This window comes from Leptonychotes weddellii, chromosome 6, assembly GCF_054177405.1.
Source record: "Leptonychotes weddellii isolate Sample4059 chromosome 6, ASM5417740v2, whole genome shotgun sequence".
NCBI classification, from domain to species: Eukaryota; Metazoa; Chordata; class Mammalia; order Carnivora; family Phocidae; genus Leptonychotes; species Leptonychotes weddellii.
This window is the reverse complement of record NC_138374.1, coordinates 12,628,206-12,642,342: the sequence shown is the minus strand read 5'-3', so window position 1 is coordinate 12,642,342 and position 14,137 is coordinate 12,628,206. Positions and strand designations below refer to the sequence as shown.

The 14,137-nt window shown below is 42.3% G+C and overlaps 1 protein-coding gene across 8 annotated transcripts in view; it reads right to left on the bottom strand.

The window, feature by feature from the left end:
- SHTN1 (shootin 1) overlaps positions 1 to 14,137 on the bottom strand; it is a 96,859-nt gene that overhangs the window by 24,469 nt on the left and 58,253 nt on the right. For 7 of the 8 annotated variants that reach the window (XM_031039890.2, XM_081823436.1, XM_006744054.3 and 4 more), the window contains 3 exons: positions 11,642 to 11,724; positions 5,381 to 5,490; positions 2,192 to 2,245 (listed from right to left, as the gene is read on the bottom strand). In XM_031039890.2, the coding sequence (XP_030895750.1) occupies positions 2,192 to 2,245; positions 5,381 to 5,490; positions 11,642 to 11,724 (247 nt within the window). Of the gene's footprint in view, positions 1 to 2,191; positions 2,246 to 2,354; positions 3,894 to 5,380; positions 5,491 to 11,641; positions 11,725 to 14,137 lie in introns of those variants that run through there. The other variant, XM_081823440.1, reaches the window with a different exon arrangement.

The following is a 14,137-nucleotide window of genomic DNA, read 5'->3' as shown; positions in this document are numbered from 1 at the left end:
TGGTTTCTGTTCTACAGTCGAACTGAACATGAGGTTTCTTGGGTTTCTTGGCCTCTCTCAGCACAGATGCTGGCTCTCCATCACAGTGCACCTCTGGCAGGCTGTCCATGCTCATGTGCTCTGCTGGGACTAACTCTGACAACCCTAACAGTCTGCGTGCCAGCAAGGAGCACCAATAAAGGCCCACCGAAGAGGGGCTTCCTTTCTCTCTCTCACAAGGAGTTGTATGGCTTCTTGGCCCCAAGTGACTGCGGGTTCCAAATGATCCATCATCCCTCAAAGGGTACTTCTACGGGGGTACTGGAGAGTTGCCATTTGGCAAAGAAGAGTAGGGGACAGCACCATGAGTTCCACTTTTTAAAAACACTTAATGCAAAGATATAATATTGCCAGAATAATAGCTATTAGGAATACCTTAATGCCAGACAAGGTACAGAAATCTAATGATAAATCCAGAGTGAGGAGGATGGGGGCAATTTGCAGAAAAGAAAGAAATTCTGACAATTTTTTAAATTTGTAAACTATTTCCCAAAAATCTACGCTGCAAATTTCTCTCCTTGAAGTGGCACAAAATTATACTGAATATGACTGGATAGTGAACGTGATCTTTAAGAACAACACTATAATTCAGTAAACTTGTTACCATCCAGCATTATCAGGGAGTGGGATATCTTGGCTAATCAAGTATCATCTGTATCTTAGACAGATGTCCGATTGTTCAAGTAAGCCTAATTTTAAATAGTCAACCTCAATGTACTCTTTCACTAATGATCAGAACTCTACTCTGGGGCATCTTCATGAAGAGGAATTAGCATCCTGATGTGCAAGACGACGAAAGAACCCCACACAGGGAGTTCTCACTGGATAACAAGGTTTTCTCTTCAAAGAATCCATTAGATAATAACCACATACTTTTTCAATGGTCATCACCTTTTATTCCGTAGGTGGACCACCACTGTGAGCCAGGCTATACCTCTCTTTAGGACTAATTCCACTCACCTAAACCTAAAGCAGACTAATTAAGCCACTCTGAGTTCAGTCTGCTGTTTCATGCTTGATGAAAATAATTTTGTTTACCACAATTATGTGGATGTCTACATGCAATGCATAATTAACACCGTAACAACAAACACGAGGATACTAGTTCTGTACCTCCGCCCCCACATTTGGTGACTTACTGTGCATAATTAACTGGTATTGAGACCGTAACAGGATCTGAGACTAGAGCTCTTAGTACCTGAAACATTTTCTAAGTGAGGCATTTGTCTCTGACGGCAACTGTCGGACAGGCCAGGACCCACTCATTCTGTTGGCAAAAGCTCATAGTTTGCAAGGAGAAAAAATAGCTGGAGACGGGCATTAGGCCTGTTCTGCAACGGATAGGAGTTACCTTTAGAAAATGAAACGAGTAATGGGGCGCCTGGGTGGCGCCGTCGGTTGAGCACCTGACTCTTAGTTTTGGCTCTGGTCCGTGATCTCAGGGTCATGGGATGGGGCCCCACCTTGCGTTCCGTGCTCAGCAGGGAGCATGCTTGACATTCTCTCTCTCTCCTTCTCCCTCTGCTCCTCCCCCTCCCCATGCTCGCTCCCTCTCTCTAAAATAAATGAATAAATCTTTAAAAAAAAAAAAAAAGAAAAAAGAAAATGAAATCAGTAACATAAAGACAGGGACTTTTATCTTATTCTCCAATTTATCATCAAATAATTTTTTAAACTATGAGGAGAAGCAGACTGTGACCCTGATTCCTGATACTAACATATTTGGGTAGGAGCTCAGATTGACATTTTGGCACCAAGAGTTCTACTTTTGCGCCCCCAAATCAAGCACTATCCGTGTAATATACTCTACTGTGTTTCCATTCTGGCCAAGCACGCCCTCATCCTCAGATCTGGTCACTCTGTCTTGAAGCTGTCAGGCAAGGACTGGAGGGCAAGAATAGGAAATAACGAATTTTATGAAAGTGTAACCATTCTTCTAGAATAGAAACAGCAGAGTATTGATGCATGACACATATTAACATGCCCGATGGAGGAGTCCACGGCACAATCAAGACGAACTACCCAAAGAACTGAGGATTATTGTGAACAAAAATAAAACCTATCAAAACCAATTATTCATAAAAATAGATTTAAAAATATTCTCCTTTCAGTTTCCCATAAACTAAATAATAAAACCGAGACCCATTCTTACCAGTATGCCTTTGAGCTCATTCACAGCACTCTCAGAGCCTTTTGAAGATTCTGGCTACAATTTTAAAAAGAAAGCACAATTAATAACACTAATAATACTAAACAGAGATATTTACATGGCAAAGTATTGGCAGCTTCTAGTGACTATTTTTTTAAAAAATCAGGTCTATGTCTTACAGTTAGGAAAAAAGATTAGACAGGTTAGTGCTCCTAAGTAGCGCAATACAGAAAATTAGGGGAAGTAGTCAAAGCAAGAGGACTCAAGCTCCCATCTTCTAAAGGCCATTTTGTCACTTCTTGTTATCATCATACAGAGAAAAGGTTTGGTAAACACCAGACTTCAAGGATTCAATTTCAAATATTCAGAACTTTTTACAATAAGCACGGCTGGCCTGGCGCCCGCGAGCGAGGGGCAGGAGGGAAGGCAGCAGCGCGGGGCAGGTGGCAAGCGACCGGGCAGAAACCTCTCTCAGCTCCGGTAGCTCCAGGGGACTGGCGCGTCTGGTTTCAGGAATTTCACAACAGCACTGAGTCGGGAGCAGCGGTCAGCAAAGAGCCTGGCTTCACAGGAGAATGTTAGCATCACTGGCCACCGAAGCGGTAAGAGAGGCCTCAGAGGGCGCACAGTGCAATCCCTCCATCTTACTTGTGAGGAAAGGTACACCTTGAGAAAGGCTGTATTTGAGTCTTGATGACAAGCCCAGTTGGCGTCTGGCTATGCCATGAACAAAATAACTTGAAATGAAGTTCTGGGGAATGCTCGCCTACCCCACGATACCTGAGAGTCTCTATGGATCCCTCGGCTAACTTAGTGGAGGAAAAATCTAGCACGAGGTTCTCAGAGACCTCTGATCTCCCCCGTACCACCTCCTTTCACAAAGGACATAGATGGAGGGAGAACCTGCAGGGAACTCCCTGGCCTCTCATGCCTGGAAGAGGTAAAGCTAATTTCTCTCTCATCGAGAGATGGGAAGTGATCAATAGCGACCTATAACCCTTTCCTCTCAAAAGCTAATAAAAGAACAAGATCCCGTTCCCATTTTTTTTTTTTAATGGACGTGAGAGAAAGAGGGAGAAAGGGAGCAAGAGAGGGAGAGAGGCAGAGAGAGAGGGGGTTGGGGAGGGAGAGAGATCTGCTGCTCAGGTACAAACTGGACGGAGACATTCCACTTTCATAGTCTGTGCTTTCTGGGAAACACACGTGCCATCTGCGCCTGTCACAGGTGCCAGTCCAAAGCTCCACGACACTAATCTCAACCACAACAGTAGCCACGACGACATCCAGGAATTTAGAAAATATGCGGTTAAATTAGTGTTCTCCAGGCAGGCCTGACTTGTGCAGGTACGCTGTGTGGGGGACGAGCTGTGACACTTGAGCAAGCGCCCAGGCTCCAGGCCACTCAGTGCCACCACATCACCGCCCCCGGACTGCAGGCGCCTCCTACAGGCCGGAGCCTGTGACCTCGGCAGGAAAGCACCGCTGTCCTGTGCCGGGGAGTCTGCTAGCGCATGCAGTGACCACTTGTTCCAAGGTTACTGAGCGGGTCATTCGGCACTACCTCTACATGGTTGCATGGTTACCCGTGAAACACCCAGTCGTCCACTGCTCCTTGTTCAGCTGTTCTCCAGCTCTGAACTGACATTAAATAACGGGTAACTGTTGGAAGAGTCATGGCAAGAAGGAAGAAGGACAAAGTGATCCTCTGAAAAGGAAAGTACATACAGAACACTGATTGCTTAGGATTTAACAGGTTTTCAACACTTTTCTCTCTAAACTAATTTTGCTTCTCCGTGACGTTGCATTTTTCTCTAGTCTGTTGGTTTGGCTGATTCATTCCGAAACAGCTGTGACACGAGAGTCTTAAAAATGTATTCACGTCAAAGATTCCACTGAGATCCCCCGTTTTTAAGTGTTCTCACACTATTGTCCACTTGAGCCTGACAACAACCCTGTGAGTGGGAGAGGGCCGGCACTCTGCCCATTCTGGGGAGAGAAGAGCCTGGGATGCGGGGGAGTGAGGGGGGTAGCATCTGGCCCCAGCTCCATCAGCAGTGAGCTTCAGGTGCCAGACACCGACAACACGCGGGCCAGACTGAGGGTGCTCCGTCCCTCACCTGGAAAACTGCTCCCTGAGCACTCGCGCCGACCAGCACTCCATGCGGCCGCGAGAGCTTCCATTTCACTGTACATCAATCTACTCTTGCAGCTGGGGATTCTTTCCCTCGTTCCAACCCCCTTTCCACGGGCAGCCCCCGCCCACGACAACTCCTGCCCTGCCCGGCCACCTCGCCTGCCCACCGGTGACCAAGTGGTGACTTTTAAAGTCCAGCAAAATTTGTACTTAATAGTCATGATACTTGGGGCCCCTGAAGCAGGTGAAGAGGAGCATCCATGAGAGTAAGAAAGAACATTAAAGTTTGGTTCAGAAAAAGAAGAAAGAGGACCCCTCCGTTGAGGCTTTAAGACAGGGAGAAAACAAACAAAAAAACCCATTTTTCAAGACAAATATCAAAAACCCTATTGTTGGTCTATTTCAATGTGACACACCTACGAGATAAGGGAGAACTAGGCTCTAGGCGCTTCGCTAGATCTTGGTGCTGACTGCCGTGGCAGCTGATGATGTATATATACAAAACGTTCTCCTTGAAGTGGCCTGGACCAGGTTTGTAAAATTAATGAGATCAGACGAACCTATTTTTCAAAAGTTGTCTTAAGTCCGTTCTGACACTATCAGGCGATGCCACCTGCCCACCCGGCCCCCCTCCCCTCACACGGAAACAGAAGCCTCAGGAAGGGCAAGGATTTGTTGCCTCTTTTGTTTCCTGCTTTATCCCCAGGGCCTAATACAGTACCAGGCACACAGGAGATACTCAATCCATACTTGTTGAATTACACAAAAGGAATTAAAGAAAAGAAAGGGTATGATCATTATTTGTTCGGTGTAGCAGTTCGTATCAAGCAGAGGACAGCGCCTGCAACAACAGGACTTTCTTTCTATAGGGATTTAGGTTAACTGCAGCTCAAACAGGAGTCCTGAAACATGCCTGTATAAGAGTAGAGGCTTTTATGACACATTAGCCTTATCCTAAGATTTCACAGTCAGCCCTGATGTCGCTTTCATCAAATTTCAAACTTTTACACTTGAAAAAGGAAGCATCACAGGAGGGGCGACATTTAGTCATTCCATACCTTTGCCTTCGGTCTAGCTGTCTGATTAACTGGTCTAAGATGAACTCCCTTTTTAATTCTATCCATCATCTCTTCAACTGCTTGCCTCTTCAGATCTGTGACTTCTTCAGCTATCAAAGAACACACACAGAAATCATCTTATGTTACAAGAAAACAGCTACTTTCTATTCCGATGCACTTTGTAATTAGGCACAGCCGCTTTTCAGACAGAATCGTACGACATCGCAAAACAATTTACTGAGGTTAACAGCTACCAGGTAGCCACAATTTTTTTTATTAAAAGAATCTTTTAATAAAAGACCTGTTTTTTTAAAAAATTAGAGTTACAGGGGTGCCCAGGTGGCTCAGTCGGTGAAGCGTCCTACTCTTAATCTCAGCTCAGGTCCTGAGTTCAAGCTCCATGTTGGGCTCCACTTAAATAAAATAAAATAAAATAAAAATAAAAATTAGAGTCATAAAATTTAAGCTCTAATTTGTAGCCTGGAAATCAATGTTGGCTCATCTCTGTTAAACAATTAAAGTGGATTCGGTTCCATTTGTCAGCATAATGATAGACCTGAATTTCTCCAGCTTTCTACCTAACCCCAAATATTCATTCATCTTTGCCTCAGAGATGTTTTTATAACATCCTATGTCAAAGAAATCATCCCAAAGAAGGCATAACTATCAGAAAGCCCATTTGAAAATAAAAGATAAAAAAGATCTGTTAACATGTTGGAAGAAATACACAGACAGAAGATGAACAGCAGATACGTGAAATCTATTTTTAAATTGCCATCTTTTGTTTAGGAATCACAATGGAAGGAAACATTTAAGTAAACCTTTTTCAAGTCTTTTTAAATTGTCAATGTTAAAAGAAAACATACACCCAGAAATGACTGCAATTAAGTAATTAAATTTGATTAAAAAAATTTCAACTGTCTATTGTTTAACCTTTGCACTAATTTTGCCACAAAAACAATAATGCTGTTGAAATATACATGAATTAGATGAATGTAGCTGAGATGGGCTTAAAGCTATTGATCAGAATAATGAAATTTGTCTACTGCACAATAGCTTGACCAAAGGCCCTCAATCGTTTCTGGAACGTTGATCACCATTAACGCCATTCTAGATCTCATGTTTACATCCGTCTCATTCACTGCAACCAATATATTTAAGTTTAAATACCTCATGAAGACCTTCCTCTTAGGCCGTTTAGCGTACTCTACAATGTGGGGCATATAGTAGGCACTCAGCAAGCATCCACCTGCTGACTGACTTGTTAAACTTTTGGCTTTATATGGCTGTTAATATTTTTGCTATTTGAGCAGAAATAGCTGAAGTCCAAAAGGACAGTTTCTAAATGGAGGCCATCACAACAGTGTCCCCAAGCCAAGGGACAGGAGTGTCAGGCTTTGCACTAATGAGGCTTATGACATCGTGGCTTCTTTTTCTGCCACGTGGACGTCACACTAACACTGAGTAGCTATTCCTCTTACGTTATGCCTCAGGGAGCAACCAGAAGAATCCAGAAGGTTCCACCATCCTCACCTTGACAACACCACAGTGATGGGATCACTGCTATACTCACTGTACAACCCAAGTCTTCCGATACAGTCTTAACTTCAGATAGGGTCCTGTCATCTTCATGGGCCATTGAAATGTGGGGAATGAAAAGTTCTCAATACCCAAACAGCATTTTTCAGATCCAGATGGCAAGAAAGCATCTTTTGCCAGGCAACGTGGGAAACATGGCACCGAAGTCAGAACTCACCCACCAGTAAATGAAAGAAAGCAAAACTGTGGGTTGATCAACTCTGTGCCCTTAAGTAGCATTTTCTTGGGTAGCTTCTGCAGATGGCTCCCAAACATCAACGAGGAGACAGACAAGAAAATTACTATGGAGAGATATTCATTCATTCATTCATTCACTCAATCGCTCACTCACTCATTCAATATCTGAATACCTATTATGCACAACGTGGTGCTTGTGCTGACCCTACTCAAAGTCAGGGGAGATAAAACCCAGATCTGCCAGGTGCAGGTACGGTAAGGGTATGGAATTCGTTCCTGAGAATTTTTTTTTTTTAAATCCTAAAAAAAAAACATTTGATTTTTCAGAAAGCCTGCCATTTTGAGTGAGACTTGAGAAGAGCTGCATGGCAACAGGAACAAGGCCGACAAACAGATTAGCGCTCTGTAAGGAAGGACTGAAACCCAATTAAATGCACCATACAAAAACTAATTAAGGCAGACAGATGGAGAATTATGGTCGACACCATTCAAATCTGCTGCAGCATCTAACATAACAGGAATTTAAAGTAGTTTCTTATTTTTGCTTGCCAGAATCATAGTGATAATTCAGAGAAGTACCACTATCTGTATTGTGTACAGATTATAAACCAGGCTCTAATTTCTTAGTCTTTTCCAAATGTAAAGGCTTAACTGGTCTTAAGGAAAAGAAATCACTCTTATCAGATTCCCTACGTGGGCACAATACAAGGGCAATGCTAGGTTAGCTACACAAGCTTTCGCTCTCACCGACCCTGTTTTTGAACTAGCAAAAAGCAATCTATGCGAACTTCTAAACTATTAAGCAGTTCTAATAAATCTGCAAGGATCACCTACAGAGAGCTCATGGCATGTTTTGTAATTCTTTTTGCGATCACGCAGTTAGTAATTGTCTCACAAAAGCCTGTAATCAGGAGGACAATGGAAATATGCAGGATACTGAAGATTAAAGAAAAGGGACAAATGAAGACAACAGGTCTAATGTCACTGAACTGCCACAGGAAAATCAAATCAAATGTTCTTTGAGTTAGTGCTTCAAGGTCAGTCTTAGATCAGAAAGCTACATGTAATTAATTGAGGCTTAAATTTTAAGACCCACTTGAAAAGTAAGTTCGTTCCTCAAAGACCCACAGACAAAACCATCACCTTGTTGCTCAATAAAGCCTTTTGTTATTACCTAGAAGAAACGAAAATGAATTTCTAAGTTCCACAGGATTACTTTTCTCTTTCATTAACATTTTTAAAAAGGCGTTTAAAAAGAATCTTATGCCACCATGATGTACAAAATTTCTAAAGAACACATCATGGTTGAGTAAGTTTGAATTTGACCTAAGGTCATAAAGTTAAGGATATTTCCTTAACTACAATGATCACAAGAGCCTGCTGAATGAGGACTTCTGCCCCTCAAAGGGTGGCTGGAACCCTGTCTTTCTTTTGTTTTTTTTTTTTAAGCTAACATTTTGAGTATCTGAGTATATGCTGGGTACTAAGCTAAATACTTCACATGTTAGGAGACTCATTAATTCTCACAACCACCCTATGAAATAGGGATTATGATTATCCCCACTCAGCAGGTTAGCAAACTGAGGTAAGAAAATGTCAACATATTAATGACCTAAATATTCGATAAACAGCAAGCATATCTCTAAAATCTCAGAACTTGTCCAATACATGCATGTTTATCAAAATTAGAGTTGTTAATTTAAAATTTGTTAATTATTTCTTACATTTAGACCTTAAAACTACGTCTAAAATATTCCACAGACCTTCCCCTACAATTACGCTTTTTAAGAGCCATACCCTAGCAATAAAAGTTTCTTCATTCATCAGCTCTGAGAAGCACACCAACTGGCTAGTGAAAGCCATCATAAGATGCTAACAAAAAATAATACTGTGATAGCAAGACTGGTCCCTACTTATAAATGTAAACTCTAAAGTGTCACAGACAACCCCAATGTTTGATGCTCTGCATTCATTCATCATGCATTTAATCATTGTTGATTTATTCATTCAACAACTATTTTTAGTGTGAACTGTTAATAAGACACTATAAATAACTACCCTGCCAGACAGAGAGAGGCTGCAACCATGTCTGTCTACGGTCCCTATCATTTAAGGCAGTATAGTTTTAGGGTGGCTTCAGTTTCAAGTCTCATGAGTGACTTCTGTACCAGTAACTCTACTTAAACATCCCAGGTAACAACCCAATAGCTCAGGAATGAGGGAGAGAACACTGCCCCATATCATGAATCGTAAATGAAACATCACTTTCATAAGGAAAACTATATGGTTTCTAACACTGGGGTTAATAAGCTTAGAATACTTTTTTTTAAAACTTAAGGGTGCTGTCGAGGTTGACAAGCTAATAATGTCATTTACTTAGAAGGGGATATCATTTTATTTTGACTGCCCTCCTGACCCTCTAAGCTTTACCAATTGTCCCAAAACAAGATTGAAACAAACAAAATTTTAAGTTTAATTAGAGTGTCAGGAAGGCTTATAGCCAGTAACACAGGCTCAGGGCTACCCTGCCAATCGCCAAAGACAAGACTTCTGAATCCTGCAACGCCTTGTGACAAGCAGAATGGCCCTTTCAGCAGTACTATGAGAGGAACAGGTTCCAAAGGGTTGTAGGAGGCGGGCACCAAAAGTCAATTTATACAGATGAAATCAACTAGCTTTCATCTATAACGGTGCTGCGAGTTTCTGGCAAAGAAGGATAGGGCTAGGTCTAAACTTGGATTCACTGAAGGTGCATGCAAGCTGCGGGAGACTTGCAGGCAGGAGTAAGCCCTCAAAGAGCTTGCAATCGGTTCCAGCGGAGAGACGTGGAAATAACCCCAAACACCACATCAGAGGCTGGGGGGATGGAACATTATAAAATCTGAAGCAAAGTGCTACCGCAACACACAGCAATGAGCCAATACTAAGGAGCTAACCCTCAGAAACAAGAGGAAGTGGAGGGCAGAGCCTGGAACCTACACAGGAGCCGTGGAATCAGAGCCCCCTGCCCGGGAAAGCTCTGAGCAGAGGAAAGGCAGCAGAGCAATTCTGGAATGAGGACACACAGAGCAAGTGCATAGGGGGCTTTGAGGTCATGGTCCAGCCACAAGGTAGAGCAGACGTACAGAACTGAGGCGGAAGTAACATCAGAAAACCACCGCTAAGCAGCCTACAGGGTTTGGACTCTATTGTGATGCAGTGAGAACACAGCAATGTCACGGGACGTGGGACATCGATCTGAGAACGTCACCCTGCCAATGGTAGGAAAGTGGCTGGACCGTATCGATGAACCTGGGGCAGGAAAAGGGGGCCAAGAAGTCCACACCAGACTGGGCTTGAACCAGGCAAATCCGCCATGCTTTGTAACTAACAGGTGCTGAGCAAACATGTTGAGTTGAATGTGGGTTCTACTGGTCTACCCGCAGCTCTGTGAGCCAGCCCTACTCCTGGCTGCCAATGCCTCTGCTCAGCGTAAACCCTTCTCCCTCCACTTCCATCAGTTCACGTTATCCTCAACTTCTCCCCTCTCCAGCGAGTCAGACTCCTGTGAATTGCACCTCCCGGAGCTGCTCCTGGATTTATCCACTTTTTTCTGTCTCCACTGCTACCACCCTCGTCTGAGCAATGTGCATCTGAATGACGGACAGCCACCCCCATCCTCTCATTCCTCTGCAGTCTACTCCCTGTCCTCTCCCTGCAAACAGTGTGATTGCTTTAAAAAGACAAACCTCACCATGTCACACCCCTACTTAAAACTTCTCCTGCCCTTAGAATACATTTCAAAATCTTGACCACAGCCTTCAGAATCTGGCTCAGACTTCCTCTCTTGCACCCCATGTTCCAGTAAATACCAACCTCTGTTCAGCTTCCTAATGTGCCAAGCTCCTTCCCCACTCTGGACCTTTGATTCAGTTGCGCCTCTATGGGAACTACTTTTATTCTGAATACCCCCATCCTGACTTCCCAAATCCAAACTACTCGGCTTAAGCAGCTATTCCTGATACCAGCAGTCCCTCTCCTTCCTCTCTTAGAAACGTGTGCTCTTCCTCCAGGTAATCGTCCTTATTTACTTCCTGCCCCCCCCTCTCATGTCACGTCTATGTCTTCTGTCTCCAGCACGCAGCATGAGACCAGTACATAGCAGGTGCTTGATCAAGTCTCAGTTCACTTGCTATCAACTCTAAAAAGTCTTTCCCCAAACCCCTCACCTGGAATCACTCCCTCTCTTTCCTTTACACCTCCTCCTGGAGAGAACCTCAACCTGTAAAGAAGACATATCCCAGCAGACCGCACATTACAGGTGACCTGCTGTAGACAAGGAGCCACACGAAGGCAGGGACCGTTACCTTGTTCCTTCTTATCAGCTGCTAGGTTCACATTTCTCCCCAGATAATCTGTTCACAGTCAAAGAACTCAAAGACTATGTGCGTTGTTGAAAACCTGGGATGAAACCACTGAAAGTAAACCAAAGGGGGTGAAAATTACTTGTTTCTGGTTGAGCTGCCTTTTCTTTCTTAGCACCACCGCCGCTGGGATGGGATCGCTTCCGGATCATGGACATGAGGGATCTTTGGGAGAAAGAAAAAGAATGACAGGAGATTACTGGACACCTGACGATTCAAGAAATAAAATGTACTGATTCAAAATAATCAGTAAAAATCCAATTCTTCTCTAGATGCATAAATGGATAGCTAGAATTTAGGAGTCTACTTTCCACTTTTAATAAATTATTGAACTTTTCAGCACTTTAATGAAGAGAAAGAGGTCTCATCCCTTTCTGCGTGGAACCAAACTCATTACTCTAAGAAGGGAGCCACTATAATTACCATTACAATACTGGGCAAAGTAAAACAGAAAAAAAAGCCAATATCCATACCTACAATTCAGAAACAGCTATCTATGCAATACTTTTGAGGGAGAGGGAAAAATCAAAGAATTAGGGGATGTTTTCACCTGTGAAATATGGGCATAAAACATCTGAATCTGAGTGACACAGAACAGATACTTAAGGGATAAAATACATTTAGACCACAGTCTCTCTGGTCCATGTTTACAAAATCTGTACAAAATCCAAATCATGAAAAATTTGACCACATTAAAATTTTAAGAGCTCCACGTATTAAAAGACACCATAAAGAATAAAAAGAAGTCAGAGGAGCATGTGGCTCGTGATCTCAGAGTTGTGAGTTTGAGCCCCACGTTGGGTGTAGAGACTACTTAACTTAAAAAAATTGAAAAAAAAAAACTTAAAAAAAGAATAAAAAGAAACTCAAAGATCAACAAGAAAAAGCATACAACCAACAGAAAAAATGGACAAAAGCCTTGAAACTCCATAAAAGAGTAGTCCAAATCTCCAAAACATGTACCCAAAAGAGTGCTTGACTTCACTAGCTACTAGAAAAACACAAATGAAACCCACATTGAGATACTACTACACAATCATCATCAAACAGGCAAGAAATTGCAAGTCTGATAATATCAAGTGCCCGTAGGTCTGTGGAATAACAAGAAGACAGTGGATGAACTTCAAACTGAAGATGGTAGATGAGCCGATGGTGCCACTTTGGAAAACCTGTCTGGCATTATCCAGTGGAGCTGAAGACAGACAGATCCTAGGAGCCAGGGATTTCACTTCTGTCTTCTGTCTATCTTATAGAAATGCAAGCCCTTGTGCACAAGGATTCATTTGCCAGAATGTGTAGAATTCCAGAACTTCCCGGAACTGTTAATAACTCAAATGTACAATGGATAAACACACTTTCAGACGTTTTTAAAACAGATTATGTATCCATGAATATGGATGAACTTCAGCTACCCAACAGAACATGGATGAACCTCACAAAATAACATAGAGTAAAAAGAACAAGACCCAAATGAATACAGTAAAATTCCAATTATATAGTTAGAAAAAAATATGTATATTTATAGGAGTTCAGGGATCTATATGTAGGCAAAATTTGTTTCTTTAAAAACAGGCTACCAGTATTTTTATTTCTTGATTTGGATGGTGAACACATGATGTTCACTTCATACTACTTTTAAACTGTATGTAAGTTGGTGTATGTTCCTACATATATGTTATCAGTCTCTCCTCAAAAAAGTTTACAAAAAAAACAAATGAACCAAGGATTCTTGAACTGTATTATAAAAACGTTCATTATAAATATTCTCGGTGTGGTAAACGGGATTTGACAAAATACAGTCATGAGGAAGCCAAGCTGGGAAGGCATAATGCTACATCTGGAAAAAGGGGCATCTGGATGCACACGGCAATACCTGGCTGAGGACAGAACAACTCCGTGTTTCTTAATCACCATAATTTTTAGATTTTTTCTTTTTAAATTTCTTACTTCTGCCTTGAGATCTATTATTAATCTCCTCTCTAACTGCCTTTTCTTAAAATTCCCAAATACACTGAACAATCTCTCGCAAAGCACAGGAAAAAGAAAGCACTACACTCAGCTCTACCCTGTGAGGTTTCTAGAACCTACCAACAAGCATATTTTATTCCTGAAGTTGGGAGAAATGAAATCATGCAAACTTTATTTGTGCATGTTCCCCACTCCGTCACTCAAGGCAGGACTACTCAATGTCTACAGGCTAACACTCCATGGTAGCGTGGGGCTTGGACAGGGTTCTGCCCAGGCACGGCCTCATCTTATCCTCTCCCAATACTCTGCAGTGAACCCACCGCTGACTCTGAAATTTTCAAGATTACAAAGCAGGAAGATATTTGTACTGCTTGGAATATTTGTATATGTTTACATAAATGACGTCAAAATCGATGTTCATCACCGTAAACCACCTAAATAGGTGAGAAGAAGTGCTAACTTTCACTGTTGGGAATTAAAGTATAAGCTGGAGCCTCCTATGGTGCCCAGAGGAAAATCATCTGTAATATTTTTAAAAAGAGCCCTCTGTCAAGATGGGGCTTAGATTACAATAAAGCAGGTCTCACAGGACAGATGAGAAGATCAGGAT